Source organism: Passer domesticus, chromosome 2 (assembly GCF_036417665.1).
Source record: "Passer domesticus isolate bPasDom1 chromosome 2, bPasDom1.hap1, whole genome shotgun sequence".
NCBI lineage: Eukaryota > Metazoa > Chordata > Aves > Passeriformes > Passeridae > Passer > Passer domesticus.
Window position 1 is genome coordinate 17,968,371 of NC_087475.1, and position 21,621 is coordinate 17,989,991.

At 40.8% G+C, this 21,621-nt stretch overlaps 1 protein-coding gene across 7 annotated transcripts in view; it reads left to right on the forward strand.

The window, feature by feature from the left end:
* Window positions 1-21,283, forward strand: part of VEGFD (vascular endothelial growth factor D) — a 76,340-nt gene extending 55,057 nt beyond the window's left edge. For 6 of the 7 annotated variants that reach the window (XM_064407623.1, XM_064407626.1, XM_064407622.1 and 3 more), the window contains 6 exons: window positions 8,294-8,504; window positions 12,472-12,662; window positions 15,065-15,213; window positions 16,478-16,575; window positions 18,958-19,153; window positions 20,618-21,283. In XM_064407623.1, coding sequence (XP_064263693.1) covers window positions 8,294-8,504; window positions 12,472-12,662; window positions 15,065-15,213; window positions 16,478-16,575; window positions 18,958-19,153; window positions 20,618-20,744 — 972 coding nt within the window. In that variant the 3' untranslated portion in view covers window positions 20,745-21,283. Of the gene's footprint in view, window positions 1-4,095; window positions 4,187-8,293; window positions 8,505-12,471; window positions 12,663-15,064; window positions 15,214-16,477; window positions 16,576-18,957; window positions 19,154-20,617 lie in introns of those variants that run through there. The other variant, XM_064407621.1, reaches the window with a different exon arrangement.
* The last annotated feature ends 338 nt before the right edge of the window (window positions 21,284-21,621 follow it).

The following is a 21,621-nucleotide window of genomic DNA, read 5'->3' on the forward strand; positions in this document are numbered from 1 at the left end:
GCTTTTAGCAGAAGAGGCCCTCAAACATCACAAATGTATCAGTGAGAAATGTGACAGTCTCAGGTCAATGTCGCCCTGCCAGCCCTCTGCCACCTCATACAACACCTGGCCAGACTATAAGTTTGACCTTTTTTTATTCCTCCCAAACCCACCAGTGACATATCTGTCAGTCCTCCTTTGTGTGCTCTGGCACCTCTGCACTGCCCTTCTTACAGCCAGGGCTCTGTGCAGTTTCTCTTCCAGCAGCCATGGCACACAGGACTTCAGGATGGAGTGCTGTGATCACAGTCACCCTTTCCTGAGAGGATGCACAGCAAGGCCAACACTCTCTAACTCTCAAGGTGGACTGCAGAGACGTTTTAAACAGACTGTGGGTGAGGGAAGCGAAATTTTCCTGTGCCTGTTCTTCAGTCCTTGACCTTCTTCAGGGAAGAAGTTCCATCCCTTTGTGTATTTTTTTTTTTTGCTGTATACTTGAACAATATCGCTGTATGCTTTCAACACAGCTCTCACTGGAGAAAAAAACCTTATTAAAAAGTGACAGCTGGAGATTTGTGTCACAGTGCCCAAACTTGTTCCCACTATAAACAGAATGCCCCTTCAGGTTATTAATGTTGTAACTGTGATGATTCAAATGAATGTTAATCTGGACAAAGCAGTGCACTGAGAGAGATGAAACATTTTTAGAAGAGATTTGAGCATTTGTTTACAATATTTTGAAGGTGAAGTACTGCATGCTCCTGAAATTTCATCCATGCTTTTGAGATAACAAAGACTGTAATAGCCGCTTAAAAATCCCATGACAAGCCCATCATGTTTCAGAGAATAATTTTAGTAGGAAGTCAAAATATCTAATTGTCTCTCTATGGTCATGTTCACTATAATTAAAAATAACTTATTTGTGTGCTAATAAAGTACAGTGATTCTTCCAGAGGGAATATAGCCAGGGATGCAACTTCATATATCAGAAGTTCATAGCTGACATAGAATCAAAAGTATGATTTTACTGGAGCTGTTGAAAAGGAAATGCTCTTTCTCTCCTCAGAAGTGAAATACAAAGTGATGATAAAATTACTGCATGCTAATATGTGTCAGACATGTGGCAGAGTTAGTGCCTCATGATAGATATTTATGGGGTGCTGCAGTTGTTTGTTGATAGGGCAGTAAGTCACTCCTCCAAGCCTCGTGTTTTCAAACTGCAGAAGATTCTCTCACTATTTTATTACCTGTTATGCAACACCCCAAGGATACAAGATGCTGTATTATAGACAATATTTGTTATGATAAAATTCAGCAATGGTTGAGCCCCGGCTACCTAAAAATCATGGCTCATCACTCTGAGCGATATCTTCTGTTTCCTTGGTACTCCCTTTGGATGAATGCCTTCCTCTCTTTTCTCATATATTTTGCTTTGGCTGTAGACACCAGGTTAGGTATCATCTCTGCATTTCATGTTTTTACCTGACTCCAAACTGATAGGAGACACAATAATGCTAAAAATACTAATAATAATGATGAAAACCCTCAAAAGAGTTCTTCTTACTGCAAAAACTCCACACAAGCTTGTCATTCTTACCAGGAAAATGCAGTTCTTTGTGTTGGTGTCATAATGGCAGGAGCTGCTTGGCATTTTCCTGCCAAGAGAGAACCAAACTTTTCCAGGGGAGCTCCCTTGCAGTTCCTTGGCCACATCAGCTCACAGTCTGTGTGCATGGCTGGGGACACTGTGGCTTTGAGGCAGGCAGTGGAGGGCTTTCTCCTGGCCTTCAGCCAGTCCCAGGTCCTTCTGACCCTGGTGCATTGCACTTCCTGGATGGTTATATTTGTGTACCTCATAAATTGCTTTAGTTTAGGGGAGGTTATTTAATTTCATTTGACTGCTCTCAGCTGAGTGGGATTCAGGTCTCCTCACTATGGCTGAGCTGGTGATCTGCCAATTCATCCTTCAGCATCAGTGGAAAGGAAGAGGCATTTTGGAGGCACAGTTAATTCAGCAGGCTTTAGAATGGGATGAATGTTCACCCAGTGGCCTTATTTTTCTCCATGATCTATGAGAGGGGTCTCAGATAAATAGTTCATATTCATTCAGGTGAATAGAATCATAGAACGAGATTATTTTTTTTTTAATAATTGTGGGGTGGCAGGGAGCTGTAGGCCCTCTATCTTCACAAGATAAGCCTGCAACTATAATCAGTTTATACACTGTTGAAAATCACCTTGGGGAATACATCATGGAAGAGAAAAGGAGGTTATTTTCAGGTGTAGCATACACAGAAGCAAAATTTCCTGGTATTTTCTTGAGGTGATGAATCATCTACCTAGTGTTTAAACTGGTTTGAATCTAGTTCTAATCTAGAGATTAGCCTTCAGGCAGCACTGGAACAGGGAGAATTCACCTTCTGGTTGCATCAAGCCTTTGTCTTCTACATAACTTCTTTTGAACTGAATGCAGTTGCTACAGCTGCATAAAGCACACAGCACTGGCATAAAGGTTCAAAATGTCCTCACATGCTGCCAACACAGGCTCTGTGTTCAAGTGCCCTCATTTTGACACAAAACTTCCACCCCCCAGATTGGTTAATTTTGAAAGCTTTAGTCTGACCTTATCTAAAGCCTGTTTGGCCAAGTTTGTGATACAATGGCATTAAGAGAATCATCACTGTGCTATGCAGCTACAATCTGCTTTTAGCTGGCATGATAAATGTGTTACCTTCTTTCTATTGCTTAGCTGCTGAGAGGATGGATCATAAAACAGTGCAAGGTTATCGAGAGGTTCCTTAATCATTTGTCCTGGCTCCAGACACAGTGGTAGTGCTGAAAATTTCCATTGGTATTTATGCAGCACTTGCCATGACACCGTCTGTGACCCTAACTCAGAAAAACATTCCTTATCAGAAGAATTCTTACACATGTTTAGCTTTAAGCAGAGGTTTATGTCCTGCTGTAGAGAAAGACTGTGAGGCTGGGGCTTAAGGAAAATAATCATGTGTAAAGCTTTCAGGATGTATTTCCTGGGTCTGTGAGCATGCTTGAGTACAGAGTGAAATGCAGGCAGATTGAGCAAAATATAAGTTTCTATCATTTTTTATTTTTGCCTTCCCATGCACACAAAGTATTATTCATCTGCATCAATGCAGATCATTCATGCATCTGTTTTCTTAAATACAACCTCATATGTTTTTTTATGCTGTAGGTCCTCAAATAAATTTAGGCCCTTAGCAGGCCTTTTTTTACTGTTGTACTCTACATCTTTCCTCTGTTGTTCAAAATACCTCCAGGAGGTCTTGAAACACATCATTAATGCTGCTGAAGAGAGCAGCACATGTCAAGAAAAAACAAAAAGGAGTTTTGCAAAGGTGGGTTCTGATGGCTTTCTTAGACATAATTTTGATTTATTTTTCCTAAGCAGGAAATCTAGGAGCTTGTCAGGGTGGAGAAGAGGTGCAAACTGCAGAGCTGCAGCCCCTGAGAGGGTATGGTCAGTACTAATACTCAAGAAAGAGCCCAGTTTGAGCAGGGCAGGCTGTCTGTGGGATTGTGCATCTGTATGACATGATGCATAGGCCAAACATTGGACTAGCATAAATCAGTGGGGAAATGAACTCAGTGGCTGATTTTAGTCGGTGTCCAAGGTGGCCACTGGATGTATCACTGCTTTTTCTCTTGTTCCTTTCCAATGCTGACTACTTGTAGGCTTTTCCTGGCATCTGCGATTACTGGGAAGAAGAAAGATAGCCCATTATGGTTTCTTTTGGAAGGACAAGAGTTGTAATTATCCAAAAATCACAATGCTAACTCGCGTTATCATTTCCTGATGATTGCTCATAGCCAAGATAGAGGAAAACAGATATTCCTCTTTGAATTGAAGAATAATTTTGGAACATATGAAAGGTCAGTGTTTTGGAAAACATGTGACTTCAGTTAATTATGAATCTAGTTTTTATCTCGGGGTATGGGATCTGTTTTTAGATAATGTACTTAGAAAATTTACATTAATAGCAGCAGCAAGCTGAGGAGATAAGAATGAACTACTTAAACCTGCTACATTGATATTTGTTATTGATAAGTTCTACTCAAACATTCCTCACAGGGAATAGCATTATGTCTTTGGTGGACTATGGGCTGTACATTGCTGGGTACTGAAAGTTTAGGACATGTGGAGCTTTCCAGTAATATGGATTCACAGGTAATTTTTTCATTTTGAGAGCACGGAAATGACATTGCCATGGTCCTTTCCCAAAGACCCCTTGTCTAATTTGTTTTTCTCTCAACTCTTAATGCATGCTCTAAAGTTTCTGGAGCCAGAGTTCATGATTTTGCTCCCTATGGGTACCATGCCAAGTGCAGTGAAGTTCTGCTCCACATCTTGGTTGCAACCATTACAACCAACAACTTCCACAATGATGACAGCTCACCCTCAAGCTGTCTACTAAAATCTGTGTCAATGTGAAGGAAAGTTGGATGAGGGCATGGAAGGGAAAAAAATGGATGTTCCTCTAGACTTGGAGGCTGACCAGCTCAGCCTGAGATAGGTTTCACTAGACTCCCACCTAGCAGAATATGGGGAGAGCAGTGAAAACAAACAATATGAAATCACAGTGGGATCCAAGCTGTTCAAGATGCTGAGAGCAGAGTGGAGAATGGGAAGGGAATGTGGAAGGAAGGAAGGAATGTAATCATCAGAGAAAGACGGAAAAAGGGAGGTAAGGATATCTAAAAAGTGGGAAACGGCATGTGTAGATGGCTACAGTCAGGGGAAGCAGTCAGTGGTTCTGTTCCCCTTGTGCTTTCTGTGAGGAGCTGGATCTCCCAGAAATGTCAGTGAAATGTCAGACATCTATGTATCTTTCCTCTGCTCTGTGGCTGAGTGAAGAGCTTCCCTCCTGTTCAAATGCTAGTTTTAACTGCTTTCTACTTGCTATCAAGGTGAGAGGGCATAAGATCCTAAATCAAAGTATAGGAAAGTTTGGGACTCTGTTGAATCTAACACCCTCCTCCAGTTTCACATTTATTCACGTTTTTGTCCAAAGCTGCACTCTTCTAAGTAGATCTTTTCAGTCTGCCAGAACATGTCTATATCTAAACAGAATTTGAATTTAAACAGCAGTATATTAAAGAAGTCTGCAGACCTGCATGGTGCCCTATTGCACTTCATCTGTGGTATTATCTGAGACTGTAAGAGGTTCTGTGTTTTTATTTGGTGCTGTCCTTTTCAAAATAGTATGATCAGAATTGAATCCTTTGGAAAGTTTTCATGACAATGATCTATTTGGTGCTGTGGTGTAGGAAGAGGGTGGCCAGCAGAAGCAGTTCAGGCTGTAGGGCTTTGCCCTCCTGATGGAGCTGATGCACCTTCTACACTTTTCATTTTTCAAGCTTTTACTTTTCAATGCTTTTAAGATGTGGGAAGCCACCTCTGTGGTCAAGGTGTACTACAATAAGGATGTCCTTCTGGTGGCTTAACTGTCTGCTGTGTGCTCTAGCAAGCATTTAGAACAAGGTTCTAGATAAGAGCATTGTAAACAAATTAAAAGAAACACATAAGGGGCTTTTCACTGCTCCTGTTTTGACACTTAGCAAGGTTGGGGCAAAATTCAGTGCTTCTCTTCAGATGTTTTATACCCCAGATAGCTGTGTTGAGATATGTTTGATCAAAGATCTACCATACTGACACCTCTTGTGATCTGGTAAGCCTGGCCTTGCTAGTCATCCAGAAAAAAAGACTTTCAGTGTGATCTCAAATGAATCGTGCTCTGAAAGTGTCTATATTTCTTGTCTTTGCTACAGAAGGAGCTCAGGGCAACCAGCTCACAAACAAAATAGATGTCCCTACTATAAAATCCTATAACTACTTGAGATTCAGACCTCCCTTGGACACCAACAGTGCCTTCAGCTCACCATCTTGCCTAGTCTCAGCAATGCTCAGAGGCAAAGACCATACTTTATCTCTTGTAGTGCTGTTGTTATGGGAAAGGGCACCAGGAAATTCTGTACTGAATAGGGAATCCTGTGAAGTTAAAAAGGCAGCTGTGAAATGTGTTCCCCCTGGGAAGAAGGCAAATATAATAAGCAGGAATACAGTTATTCTTGTGTTATCGTGATAGGCAATCCCATCAAGCTGCAGAGCTTGGATCAATGTTAGGAAACAAGAGAAGGGGGAACAGATTGACTTCAGGGCTGAATAGCTTAGGCAGGCTCCTATTTTGCTCATCTAATAATCAGGGCTTTGTTTAGTGGGGAAGACAGTGGTGGTGTTGGGTTGATGGTTGGACTTGATGATCTTACAGGTCTTTTCCAACCTTAACAATTCTGTGATTAATAAAACCTCTTGATATAGGAGTAAGAGAAATTGAGAAGCTAGTCACCCCAAACTGCTGACTCCTACAAGAAGTGCAGGGATATGTCTTCCAAGTTCCAGGATGCTATCATCTCATTTTACAGGTTCTCTGTAAATTAAGTCTAGTTTAGAAGTGTTGGATGCTGATTCAGCTAGAACATTATTTTGTACCACAAAGAGAGAGGAAAAAAGTTAATGTTTAACAGAGTTCAGTTTTGATGTCTTTGGTCCCATTACCATGCCAGCTCTGGTCCTACACTTGCATGTTTTGCAAGACCAAGGAGACAGTTTGTGAATGGGAGTGAGCAAAAGCTGTGGTTCTTAGAACAAATAAGTCTTGACGCATTGACCTCAAGCTGAATTTCAGCTTTCCTGGATCAGCAAAATTCTGGGTATCTTGTTTGTAAAACTGTCTAGAAATTCAGTTACTGGTGCTAAGTATTCACATTCCTTCAGAGCTATTTGTCCATTAGTATTGAGATGAGGTTTCTAGTTTTGACCACATATGAAATACATGAGAAATCATTCACCTATGAAGCAGCCATCTGTATAATGAAATATGGCAACTTGCTAAAACACAATATAATATTCTGTACGGGCATAAAAGGAGAGCAAACAAATTTTTCTGAGTTAACTACTTAAGGAATTTTAGGTCAGTGAAAGGTAATTACCCAAAAATTAACTTGGCCCATGTGTACAGGCTAACATCTGTATTGTTGCAAACTAAATGCCACAGATGTCTTTATAACAAGTAACAGATGCACTCAGTGCTTGGATTTCAGATCTCATCTAAAAATCTTCCTGTTATAGGTGGCCCTTTCCCTCACTCCTTCCCCAGCCCTACACAGAGCACTCGCTTGCCACTGGTTCAGACTTCTGTCTGCTACACACCCCATGGACATCCTCTTGTACTGCAGCCTTGCTTTAAAGAGCTGGAATTTTATGACAGCTGGCAAGTCAAAAAATACAGTTCACTGTATGACCAGAGAGTACAGCTGAGAGAGCGCCAGCCCAGTGCAACACAGACCTTTACAAAGATAACCTCTTACTTGTGTTGGAGACTGTTTTCAGCAGATCTGGTGAGTCAGTGGAAACAAATACTCAGTGCCTTGATAAAGGCACAAACACAGATGTCAGAAAGCAACAGCCAAAGAAAGCAGTATTGTTACAGGATACTGTGCAATATGAAGTGTTAAACAGCCATTTTTAAAGTGAGTATTAACTTCAAACTGGTGGTACAGGTCTTTGTAGGGAGCTTCCTCCAATGGGAGCAGAGTGGTCATGAACATCACACAGGTGGAAAATGCAGTGACTGTGCTGATGCGGCTGCACAGCCACAGCTCTGGGGCTGCACATGGGCAGGACCCAAGTGTAGTCACAATGGGAGAGGGCAGATGCATCCTGCACTTTGCAGCACGTTGGCTGATGTGCTTGCCTGCCATATGGATGGGCCCTTGTACTTCATGCAGCTTCCAGATGTATCACCTGACTCTGCAGTGGTGTCTCTTGGCTGGAACCAAGTTTTGGCACCCGAGGTGGCATGTTGCAGAGGCACATGGGCTGGGCTCACCAGCTGAACTGATTCAGGTTACCTGTGGGGTGACCTGGGATTCACTCTGGCACGACTGGCCAGCTCAGGCACAGCAGTGATGTGGCCAGTGTCCACCAGGTTCCCTGGAGACCAGGGACACAGTAAACTCTGCATTTGTCAAATAGTTCTGAGGGCTGTGGTGAAGAGGGTGAAGTGGGCATCTCCCCTTCCCAATCTATGTGGGCACAAATCCTGTAGATAAGTCTGGTGCTGGGCACTCTCTAAGCCTGGGACATCTCTGTGTGCTGCTCCAGGCACACTCAGATGTGCTCAGTAATGTGCTGCCCTTTGGGACAAGTGCTCCATGTGCTGCACTGGGGAGAGGCTGCAAAGTGCTGCCTCTCTGACTTCCCCTTTCCTTCCAGAGGACATCTCTGTCAGCACTGGAGCGGTCAGAACAGCAGATCAGGAGAGCATCCAGCCTGGAAGAGCTGCTTCACATTACTCACTCTGAGGACTGGAAGCTGTGGAAATGCAGGCTAAAACTCAAGAGCTTGGCCAACTTAGACTCCCGCTCTGCTTCGCACCGCTCTACCAGATTTGCTGCTGCTTTCTATGATATCGACACGCTGAAAGGTAGGTGCAGGTTTGTGGCCAAGTCTATCTCAGCTTCAAGGCCCCTCCCTGATTCTTGTGTGGTAAACTGTGAAGAAGTTTCCTAGAATCTGTCAAGGGGTTTCCTAGAATATACCCATACTAGAAACAACAGGGCTTTTCTGGAAAATGACTTTGTATGAAAAAGTGTCAGACAACAGCCTGAGTACACCTCCCTGTTTTGGGGCCAAATCAGGCTTATTTTCTCTGCATACTCTCCAAAGGGAAAATGTTCAGGGATATGTCAGTGCACAAAAGAAAGAGAAGTCAATGTACAAAAACCAGCTCAGAATGACTGGATGAGGGGCTGGAGAGCAGCATTGTGCTATCTCAGAACTTGTTTGCAGGCAGAAATGAATAAACTTTACTGCAGGCATAGAAATCCCTTTTTTATTAGGTGTGCTCTGATACAAGGCACTGCACCAGCAGCAGTGTCTGTGTGGGAATTGAGAGAAAGAAGCTGTTGCCCTAACCTTGATCTGTTTGAGGAAGTTTCTCCAGAGAAAGGATGACCTTGAGGCAACTAAAGGTGGAGAATCACAACCCACTCCTTCCATCTGGAGCAAATATGAATATTATTCCTTGGAGCTGTGATGCTCAAGAGGCATTACATATTCATGGATGAAAAAACAAAAGATCAGTTACTATATTTTGGTCCAGCAAATGGACATCCTAAAAGCAAACCTAAACTGTAGCTAAATGAAGGACAGGCTAAGATAATCTTTGTTGTCTTTATCCTGCTGTGATATTATCATATCACTTTCCTTTTGGGAAATCAGATATTACTGATCCTGTTCCAATACCACTTTTATAACAACCCCAGCCACATTCACACACCATTACTCAGCTAAATTATGTCTGAACAAAGGCCTTAAATTGCTTCTCTGAGCCACAACACAAAAATGTGTATACAAGTGCCTGTCTGAAGAGGATTTTCATATCACAGGCATGGCTTTAATCTTTTCACAGAAGTTTTGTATAGAAAAAAAATTAAAACAAATACATACATAAAGAACAATTAAGACAGTTTTTAATAGTGATAAACATTTTGTTTACATACCCTTGTAATTCTACACAAATACATTAAAAATCCATAGAGTTATTAGGAGTACCCAGAGTCAAGTGGTGTAATCCTCTACTCACTGTTGCTCATTTAATGAACACGAACATTTCTGCAAAACTAAAGCATCCCTTTTGTCAAAACAGCATGACAAAAGGAGATGTTATTAAATGTTACTGAGGCAGGGAACATTGAAATGGGCATTTTTCAATGGCAAAATGGTGTAACTCAATATTTATAACATAAATAATGTTCAGATAATAAGGTCACTATGACATTTAGTGTGCTGTGAATTGAGATGGTCACAGGGCTGGAGCACCTCTCCTATGAAGTCAGGCTAAGAGAGTTGGGGCTGTTCAGCCTGGAGAAGAGAAGGCTCCATGGAGATCTAAGTGCAGCCTTCCAGTGCCTAAGAGGGAGCTGCAAGACAGCTGGAGAGGGACTTTTCCCAAGCTAAGAGAGGGCTTAGATTAGGTATCAGGAAGACACTGGAACAGGCTGCCCAGAGAAGCTGCGGATGACACATCCCTGGAAGTGCTCAGGGCCTGGCTGGATTGAACACTAAGCATCCTGGTCTAGAGGAAGGTGTTCCTGCCCACAGCAGAGGGGTTGGAATTGGGTGATCTTTAAGGTCCCTTCCCAACTAAACTGTTCTGTGGTCCTATTTTACTATGGTCATATTGATAAAGTTTTCTGGTTGGAACAGCTATTATGTTGCTTGCTATTTTCCCTTTGAAAGTCTAAATTTAGACACAGAGATGTCAAGTTGCTCATTAAAAGTCAAGGTGCTGAAATTCAAATTATAAAAAGCCCATTGGGGCTGGCCATTCTTCCATTCAAAGTGGAATTATCCCAGGACAGCAAGTACTTTTGTTCTAATATATTAATATGTTCAAGGTACTAAAGCTTCTTTTAAAAACCACAAGCCCATAAACATGTATTTCTTTCCCACACCCTTTCCAGTCATGAAACAGTGACCTTTCTTTCAAGTGCATCTGTTTTGTTTTAATAAAATGTTTTGATGAGAAGGCCGTGCAAGACTTACCATTGTTTCACTTGAGTATCTTCCACAGCACTCCAAACTCCACTGGGGAAAATTCAGGACTTCGTTCCTCCTTTCTAAAGCTTTAACAATGAATTCACTGAAAGTTTGTGTCACTTAATCTAACCACAGCCTCCCCTGAGCTGCTCAGTCATTAAGGACTGCAGCACTTTCAAGCTGAAGACTGTATTACAGACAAATTTCTCAGAAACTGCTCTGTGCTTGGTCTCAGAAATGACCACGGTGACAATGGGGCTTCTGAACAAGATGTGACACTCAGTTGCTTGGCAGCCAGTTGCTGTAGCAGCCCTTCTGCTGAAGAAGTGGTTAATAAAGTGAGGATGTGTGTAGCTGGAAAGGTCATCGCTGCTTATGCTCATTGAAGTGACATCTGAAGTGATTACATGCACATACATTAATGAGTTTGGCAAACACTTTAGTTTCTATTTTAATGTTAGGATGAGATTGGTGTTTGATAGAACTAATATTGCTCTAGAAAATTCTATTAATTGTAATGATTATTCTTCTCTTAATTTATGCCTCTTCTTCACAATTCAGACATCAAACTCTTATTTCTTGTACTCTCTGCATGACTGAAAAATGGAGCAAATCAACTCTGTTGAAGGACTTTTCAGGAATAAACAAAATTATTTAAATATACAAAGTCAGTTGAAGAAAAAGTTAAAAAAAACAAAAGGAAAGTCAGGAATGAGAAAAATAGATCTTCACCTGAAGGCGAGGTATATCTTGGAGGTTAAAAGTATTCCAAGATTTCTTTTTTGTCAGAACTTCACTGTAAACATAGGCACTGCTTTTACAAGTAGGGAGGTAGGTAGGGAGGTGTACTGTGCTTGAAGAGAGAGCATTTTTTAGTAGTATAAAAGTTGTTTTCAATATTTCACAAGCCTGATGTAAGGGGTAAAGAAGAAAAATGTTTTTCATCATTTTAAGAAGAACTTAAAGCATAAGCATTGATGACTCATGAGCAATTCCATAACTTGAATCAAATAAGCAAAAGGCAGATAAAGGAGAGCCACCTCTTGACAAAACTCAAGACTGTATTATGTTAATTAGGTAAATATCACTTTTTTGTCTGTCTGGCTCAGGTAGTTAATTCATTATTCCTTCTCACTGTCAGAATTTAACAAATCAGTCAAGCCTAGTCTATTAGTCCACAGCAATTCAGACTTTGAAAGATGCTATGGTGTTCTGAATAGACAGCTCACGCTTGAACTCATATTCCTGTTATTCAGGAACCCCCTGGTGGTACTGAGGTGTGAGACTGTTTGTCTTGGATTTCACTGGGCATTTTGGAAACTGTGCTCTCTGGCTGACATCCACCAGGAGTACTCAAACCCTCTGACCAGAATCTGGTAATCATTAATGTGCTTTTGCACTAAGGCCCAGGCCCTGCTGAGTCCGTGGTGCGGTACACTCAGAGAGAGGATAAAGTGACAATAAGGAAGGCTGCCCTGGAGCAAAGGGGAGCAGGGTGTGGGGCAGCTTGGTCAGACAGACACTGTGGAGCTGGGGACCCTCAGCTAAGGGAAACCAATGCAGCTCTACCTGATCTGCTGGAATTAACTGAGATTTTGGTCATTTGCATTGAAAGCTAAAGGCAGATAAACGCAACAACCTCTCTGCCAGTGCAGCTGGTGTAAGTTACTGGGATAATTTTGCACTCAGACTCCCTCTGCTCCTTAGATTGATCCAAATAAGTGCAAATTGATCCAAGTAAGTGCAAATGGCCTGCCAGCACTTAATTTTTATTTATATAATGCTTCTCCTTCACTAATCAAGAGGTTTAGCTTTGCCATGATTGTTCATAAAAATGCTGTTTTCTCTAGTCATAGATGAAGAATGGCAAAAGACTCAGTGTGTGCCAAGGGAAACCTGTGTGGAAGTTGCCAAAGAACTGGGTACAACAACCAACAAATTTTTCAAGCCTCCCTGTGTGAATGTGTTCAGATGTGGAGGCTGCTGCAACGAGGAGAGTCTCAGCTGCATGAATACAAGCACAACTTACGTGTCGAAAACGGTAAATGAGGCTATTCATCTGTTTTCTTTTTACCCTGGCTCACCAAAAAGGGAGGGGAAGGAGGATGTTTGGTTTCTGAGATCCTGTTATGAAATATCTGTCTGCACTATCATAACAAACAGAAGAATTAATTCTTTATCCATGTGGAGTGAATGCAGGAGTGTGCAATACCATTTTACCATGTTGCATTATTAAAAATTGTTTATATATGTGTAGAGATGGAAAATCAGGTCCTGAGAAAGTAATTGCAGGCTCATGATGATCAGAAGTTATATCCTTCTTTAATATATTGTCACTTGGACTGGAGACCCCTTGAGAGCATTGTCTCCTGGGAATCTTCTGTATCCAAGGTTTAACCCCAGGAAATTTTGTTGTGTTGGGCTGCTGTATTTCAACATTATTATCCGTGCCAAGAAGGCTGGCTAATAATTTTGGATGTGCAATTTTGCAAGCCAAAAAAGGAGACATATTCATCAGGAGAGACCAGATGCTCTTAATTAGCATGCCTCAGGATCTGAATGTCCCAATTCACACACCTCTTGGGAAAAGAAAGGCATAAACCAGTAGTCAGTTACTAAATATGTGCAACAGGTGATACCCAAGTCTTAATGACCAGTCCCAAAAACTGAGCATAGGATAGCCAGACAGCTTCTTTCTGTAGACTCCCACTAGAGGCTATGTACAGAGATATCTTGCTCCCGTGGGTGACAGAGCAGAACTCCAAGTTTAGTATCTTCAATCCACCCTGTGGCTGAAACCATCCATTGTTCATCAGAAATCTGGTCTAGTGGGTGGCACCCCTGCGCATGGGAGGGGGTAAGGGGTTGGAACTGATCTTTAAGGTCCCTTCCAACCAAACCTTTCTATGATTCTATGATTCATACCCACAGATGAAGCACAGGACACTGGTCCTCTTTGATAAACCTTCGTCTTGTGCATTCCTATTTCACTTGGCATAATAAATGAAATTCTACTTATGAAAAGCCTTTTCTTTAAATCATAATAAAGATCAAGGGCAATTGTTTCAAAAAGAAAATTGAAGCCCTTATGGGGAACAGGTCCAATTCACTTCTGTATTTATTTTGTGTTTGTTGGAATGCAATTCCACTGTGTCTGGTTGTATTGGAATATAGCTGGAGTAAAATAAATCAGGGCCTGTCCTTCTTGCGTCAATGCTCATTAGTTGCTTTCATTCCACACCCGAAGAAGAAAGCTGTTATGAGCTGTTGGCCACACACAGAAGACATCTGATCAGCTCAGGGAGCTAGGTCAGGTTAAGAAATATTTATTTATTTATGTGTTTTTTGAGCAACAGTTCATAAGTTTGTTGAAAAACTGCAATTTTGCAGAGTGTAACATTCCTTTAGCATCCTTCAAAATAAGCATTCCTTCAAAAGTCCCCAGCTAAGTTCCATTTCTGGATACACCATCATCAGTTCAGATTTATTCAACTAATAGAATTATTCCCATATTCCCATATTAGTGAGAGAATTTTTCCCCTTGGTATAAAATATCGACTGCAGGATATTGATGCCATCTAAAGTTAGACACTGCCACACATAAGTTTTAATGCCTAAGCAGTCTGCTTAGGAATACTCAGTCCCTGCAGGTGGATGCAGCTTTGAGCCAAAACCTGCTGGCACACCAGGAGGTGCCCAATGCTTTGGTTTCCATGGGAGGAAGCTGGTTTGAGGGGCAGAGGGAGTGTGGATCCCTTCAACAGCTCCTACACATAGCTGCCCAAGGAACCAGAGCCTCCTCAGGCCTACTCAGAGATCACTCAACAACCTGGATGCTCTGAAGGCAGGCTGCTTTGCTCCTTCAGCTCCTGCTGTAGTCAACAGAGAGACGTTTCCAGGATGATTCCCTGCAGAAATCCAGCTGAAGCAGAATGAACTTTCCTCTATTTACTCCTGTTTCTTCCCTCTCTGAGGAGGCTTTGGGGGTTAAGTTAGGTCCCTAAAGATGCATACTGTGATTATACCCAAGGACAGTTAAATAGGTCTCTGTAAGTAGTGGAGACTCATCTGACGGTATAACCAAAAACAAAGTTTTCAACACCTACCTCTTTCCCATTTGGCCCTGGCATCCAAAAGAGGTTTTTGTGTTTGCTTGCAAATAATTTTGAGTAGTCTTGGGTGTTTAATAGCTGTAATACAGCACTAGGATGCCCGTTTTGGCAAGTTTCTACCTTGATGGCATTGCTGACTCTTCAAAGCCCTCAGTGCACTTCTGCTCATTTATATTTATGGTAACTACCTCTAGGTAAGAGCATGGGTAGGAAAAATGGTGGAAAAGAATACAAGATTTTTCTTTTAAATTGTTATTATTAATTATTATTAATAACTAATTATTAACTGTAGAACGGAAACTAAAAAATAAATGCTATTTGTGCCATCTAGCTCTTTGAGATCTCGGTTCCCTTGACAAGTGTTCCCGAGCCTGTGCCCATCAAAATTGCCAATCACACAGCCTGTAAGTGTACATCAAACACCCAGCGCCAGCAGTACACCATAATACGAAGATCTGTCCAGTACCCTGAGGAAGATGGGTAAGTTCCCCCATTTGCAAACTTCTACACACATGGAAATTGTTTTGTCCTTCTCTGAATGTTATAATGGTCCGTTCTCTTTCTGTTATCCCAACAGTTTTTCTGAATAACTTGGTTGTCGCTCATGGTTAGAAAGTTCACCCAAACCATGTGAATTTTAAGTGAATGCTCATCAGAATCCAACAAACTGAGGGCCAGTTCAGCAGCATCTGGAGTCACTAAGATATTTAGGTTCTTCAGCAGGGACTCAAAGTGCTCATATTGGCACTATGCTCCTCTGGAGCTATTTGAGAATGTGTGCATAGACGTTTTCAGCCTGACACAGCAACTCTGCTTGTGCATTATTTAGCCAGGGCACACTGAGTCCTGTGCTCAAGCTAAAGCCCTCTGTTGCACTGTATGGCGTACTGGGTCAGAATCAGTGTGAATCTTGGCTTTTCACTCTTTGATCCAGTCTTGGTTTGCATCTGTTGGGCTCATGGACAGGAGAAAAGTGACCTCACATCTCACTCCAAAATGGGGCATAAAATATTAGTACTCTTGGTGAGAAAAGGCTACATAAATAAACAAAGACTCTAGAAACTGAAATAGTTTGAGTGAATCCCTGGAAGTCAGCTGGAAAACCTCTGTCAAGCCCTGCATTCTGCTTATCACTGCCCTTGAGATGGACTTTGGGGTGGCGAGAGGTGTCATTTCAGCAAAGCCACTCCAGCCCTCCCTCAGCTGGCCACTCTGAATCTGCTTTTTTGACAAACACAGTAGAACCTCAGTCTTTTTTCAGTTTGTGAGTTTCCCTCCCAGAGGAAAGGGCCTGCAAGTCAATCTGTTCCTCTGACACTGAAACAGTCCCCTGTGCATCCATAAGCATGGGCAAATTAAACTGGAACTGAACCTTCTGGCAGCGAGGCAAAATTCAGTGAAGTTACACAACATGAATACTGCAGGACAAAGACCACCTTGCCTGGGGTAAAGCTGTTTTATGCAAAAGTGGAGCTGCAAAACTGTAGCTTTTTCCTAAGACTGTAGTCTGAAATAGGTGCTAAACTTCCTTCCTGTGCCACTGGGAACCAGGGAGCTCCCCGCTGTCACCAGGACCAGCCAGACCCCATTCCTTCTGTTGGCAGCAGTAATGCACACAGGTGCCACGCCTTCACATGGGACAGGCAGCAGACCCAGCACACCAGCAGCTCATTTTGCCAAATGGCTACTCTGATGCCCCTAATTATCTTTTTTAAATTCCTATCTCAATTTCTTTTTCTTCCAGATGCCCCTTTGCCAACAAATTTTGCCATAATGGATGGATCTGGGATAGTGACAAATGTGAATGTGTTATAGACACACAGCACTCCAGCAGACGAGAAGGTAAAGATGGAATGACAAAGAGACACTTTTGCATACTCTCTCCAAGCTCTTTGTCTCTCATTCTGGTCTTTTAATTTTTTTCCATTGAGAGAGTTAAAGTTTTTATTCCACATCCCTAGATAAGACTTGGATTATGGTATGGAAACTCACCTGAAAATAAACACACATATATGCTTCCCCATATCTCATGTATTTTTGCTTGGATGTTTTACTCTCTGTATCAGCAACCTGAGAAGGACATAGGAAAGTATTTACAAGATTTTGTGAAATAAGCACCCTGTGCAAATTTTTATTTAACGTGCACCTTAAATTGTATGATGAGCATTAGGGAAACTTCTTAACTGTAGAAAAAATGCCCTAGAATACATTGTATGGAGCAGGTACTTTTTTATTTATTTTATTTTTTGGTCTTAAGAAAATAATTAATAAGCAATAAGATAGACAAAACCAGTCCTGCTCATTAGCTGGAGTCAGTGCAAAAAGTTCCTTAACCTTTCAAAATATTTGAGTACTTTTAATGATAATCCTAAGTTATTTAGGAGTCTTTCAAACTGATATACCCTACATATTCAGGACTATGTATACTTCAACTCTGTGGAAGGAAATGGAAGAGGATAAAATTTGTAGAAGAATAGTAACTGCCTTTCTTCCTCTGCTTCTCCTGTAAAATTTTAATTTGTCAAAGAAAATTGCAGGAAATATTCTGGGTGGTAATAGTGTAAGTCTAAACTTACTCTACTAGCAATAAATATTAAGAGAAATAAAATTTTCTCCAAGTTCTGCGTAAAGTTTTTTAAAATTGTTTTTGTCGGGAAATTGTATTGGTCAAAACAACACAGTCATAGCACTAGAGGAAACAGATAGAGAAATAAACCTTGCCTTTGTGCTTTAAGCTACATTCAGCAAGAGAAAGAATAAACCACTGAAGGCAACAATAAATCAATCTGGCAAGCAATTCCTACACTAGCAAACTAAAATAAAGCTAAATCACCTCATAAACTGGTCTATTGATTGCAGTCTCTTAATGTTAATAAGCAAGAAATAATTTGCATAGTTGTTTCTGTTGGATCTTTTCTCACTCTGGATAGGATCCTCTGACCATCAGGGTAGGCAGTCAAACACAAGTTAGATATTTCAATCCAGAAAAGATTAGTACTCTATTTTAGATTGAGTCTGAAGAATTGAGAATAGCCAGAGCCCTCTTAACTCAGTCTTTTGTATAGTCAGCTTGGAGCATTAAAATCTGTGGCTAGTGTAATTATGGCCTTTGTTGACATACACTCAATACTTCCTCAGAAAAAATACCACTCTCTGAAGTACATTATGTTTGGCAAGTGGCTGGGACAAAATAACTTAAAATCTGTCTTTGATGTTGAAACAAAGTGAGATAGAAACACTCAACACCACTTCACACATGCCAGGTTTTATCACCCAAAGGAAAGGGTTTGTCTTCCCAGAATTTTGGGCAGACTCTTCCTTGCTTTCAATAGGCCTTAGGTTTTATTCTGTTGAGATACTGGTTTTTCATCACTGAGTGAATAATAATGAAAGTTTCTTTCAAGTAAGGTGCAAGCCTTTGCTGGCCACTGAGATGAGGGATCAGATGGCAGAGGTGCAGCTTACATTTCACATTCCATAGGTTATATCCAAGAGCTAATTGTAAAGCTACAGGAAATTACCTTCCCAAAGACACCTTATATGCCATGACCTTTAACCAGGGATGTGCTGCTTGCTTTAATACAGCTTTCACAAAATGTGTTCCCTTTTTGCTGGAATTTGCTTCATATTGTATTCCAGATGTGCATTTTCAGGGGAGACATTAGACAGTGAGTTCCCTTGGCTGTTCTGGTTTTTCTCTGAAACAAAGTATTTTCTTTCATCTTTGACAAATATGAATGTGCTCCTTGTTGAAGTGCTAGGCCTGCTTGCCCCCTAGTAGACATAACATTACTGCTAAAAAAATTTCTGCAGTGACTGTGTAGTGAAGTACACATGTGGTGGGTGTGGTAGTTTGCATGGATGTGCCTTTTTTGTCATGGGTATAGACTAAATCCTTTTTAAGATTATCTTTTTAAATCTTGCTGTCCAGTAAATATTTTTGCATTCCAAAACATAACGCTTGCAATATACATCACCCAAAACTTTTTTGTGCTAAGTTCAACCTACAAGAAATAGCAGTATTAGAATAAAGTGAAATAATCAGCGCAATCCTCTCGAGTCCATTTCTGCTCAGGAAGTTGCAACAGAAATTGTGAAGTCTAGAATCTATCAGGAAGTACATGTGTGAGTGATTCCTAGTGAATATAGAACATATAGAGTATCTTCAAAAGCAGGATTTAGTCATGTAAAGCTTACTGATAAAAGATGTATGTGCCATTGCAGGACTCCCTCCTCTTGCTGAGCTGGCTATGTGTGGACAACATATGGAATTTGATGAAGAAAATTGTGAATGCATCTGTAGACATAAGTGTCCCACAGATTTCTTTCAAAGTAAAGAGAACTGCAGCTGCTATTTGTGTAGGGAGAGCCAGGAGAGCTGTGCTCTAAAACACAAGATATTTCATGCTGAAACCTGCAGGTAAGTGATCCTTGCCATTCAGTGTCTACATTGAAAGAGCTGAATTAGAGATGTAAGTGCTTAATTGGTTGGGATTTCCACTTGGGACAATAATAATAATAATAATAATAATAATAATAATAATAATAATAATAATAATAATAGAGATTATATTTACAATACTTACCATATAAAAGGAATATAAGGCTTGTTTGTATTTTTAAGAAATCTGGACATGGCCGCTATTCAAGTGTCAATACTTGCTACCTTTTTTTTTTTGTGCTAATCTTTAGGGAATGAAGATTAAAACTGTACTACAACTGGCATTAGTTTTTGCAATGAGATACCAGGTCTTGTAGGTAGGCGGAGCTCATCCTGTGACAGCTGTTCTCTGCACCAGCTAAAGGCAATCTCATGGATGGTTAGGGAGAAAGGCTCCCTAAATTTGCACACAGAGCACACAGCACATTCCTTGTCCAGTTTGTCCTCAGAGCAAGTAATTTTCTAAACCTAATGCAATTTTGTACACATATAAATCTACTCAACCAGCTCTGACTCCACTGAGACGCAGGAAAATGGTTCTGGGGCTACTATACTCCATAAATTTCCCTAATCTGTTTGTATTATTAGTTCTGAGGTTTCTGTGTCTTACCTCAGATAGAAAATGCCCTCTTAAAACACCTGTTTTCATGGATTAGTTAATTTCTTTTTAATTTTTCAGAAGGCTTTGGTCCTGTGTAGAGACCCAGGAGCAAGCAGTAGCTTAGTCTCAAAGTTTATATAAGGACAGTCAGCATCCAGTTTCCCTGGGTACCTTGGCAGAGCTGTAGCTCACTGAGTGGTCACCCACAGGGTTCATTCCCAGTGGCTTCATAGGTTCATTGACAGGGAAGATGCTGTGGAAGAATTAGCATTTGCATCTTCAGGTTCAGCTTTGAAAACAAGGACAAACACAAAAAAAGTTGGCAAGTATAAAAATAGATAAAACAATTAGCAGAGCTAAAAATGAGCATGAAATAATTGGTTATTTATATGTTTCAGACAGGTGGGAGGGGAGCAATGAAATAATTTGTTTACATTAATTTGGCTTCTGAAAATTCCTGAAATCTGGATACAGGACCTTAATGCCAGACTTCCATGCAGTATCTATGGAGGAGCAAAGCTGAATCAGTGAGTGAGATCAGCTACTTTGCAGAGTCCAAGGGCAGCACTTTCCAATGCTAACCCTCAGGACTTCGCTGGTCTTAAGAAAGGAAAGCATCACTTAAGTTGTGAATCTGGACAAATGGACAAGATTTGTTACTGTAGACAGAAATTGTGAGGCAGCAAATTCTTGTCTCCCTCTGTTTGTAGGATGCCAACACTTTCCCAGTGTGTAGGAAGCATTGCAGTATTCAATGATGAAAAAGTTGAGGAATGTGACCGTGAAGAATTTTCATATTAAAATGCTTTCCTCTTTTGTATTCTTTCTCCTTAATCAAACAGTTGTGAAGACAGATGTCCATCCCAACCCAGAACATGCCCAACTGCCAAACCAGTGTGTTCCAGGCATTGTCGTTGTCCAAAGGAGAAGAGAGGTTCTCATGGGTCCCAAAGCAGAGAAACTCCTTGACTGAGCTTCCCCTATTCTTCGAAAATCCACTGCTTTGCAAGTAGCTGTCACTGACTTTCAAATAATAGTAAACATGAACATCTTCCACATTACTAGCAGAAGAATTAATCCAGTCTGCATTTATTTATTAGAGTAATCACTAACTGCAAGTGAATCCTCTGGGACATTGGTAATTGTTCTCTAAGAGGTAACAACAGCTGATGAATTTCTGGCTGCATGGAAGAAAGACTGGAAAGTACCAGTTCAATGTTACACTATGGAAGATGAAACTGTGTATTGGAAATAGAGTCACAGTCTCCAGCCAGTCGTTCAGAAATTGAGACTTGATAATCTTAGCCTCTGAATCCTTAGCTAATGCAGCTCCTGGGTAAAACTTTCTTCAGAAATTCAGTGTACAGGATTTGGCTTCTAATAGGTTCAGCACTGAGTTATTTGATCTACTGTTCAGCTTTGATTATCATTTTGTGTTTATTGTACAACTACTGTCAGATGTGCCATATTTAAGTGTATATAAGAAAATAAATACATCAGTTATTCGAGTGGATTTGATTTTTCTCTGTTATTTTAAAACTCTGCCCAACAAAAAAAACCCAAACCAAACAACAACAAAAAACAAACACCAAAGCCATTTCAAGTACAGTTTTCTTACATTTGTTCCACAGGGACTGGCTCCTGCCCGAACCCAGGTCGAAACAAGGTCACTTGACCAATAGTTTCATTAAAAAAGAAGTATTTTTTTCCCATGTCTGCTTGACAGTGTGTGTGATTTATTTATTTGTTCCTGGTGTAGTGTGTTAATCTTCCTAAGGGGATAACAGCACTAGTAGTAACTCTTCAGTGATTTTTTGGAAAAGCACTGTTCACTAGAAGATGGTTT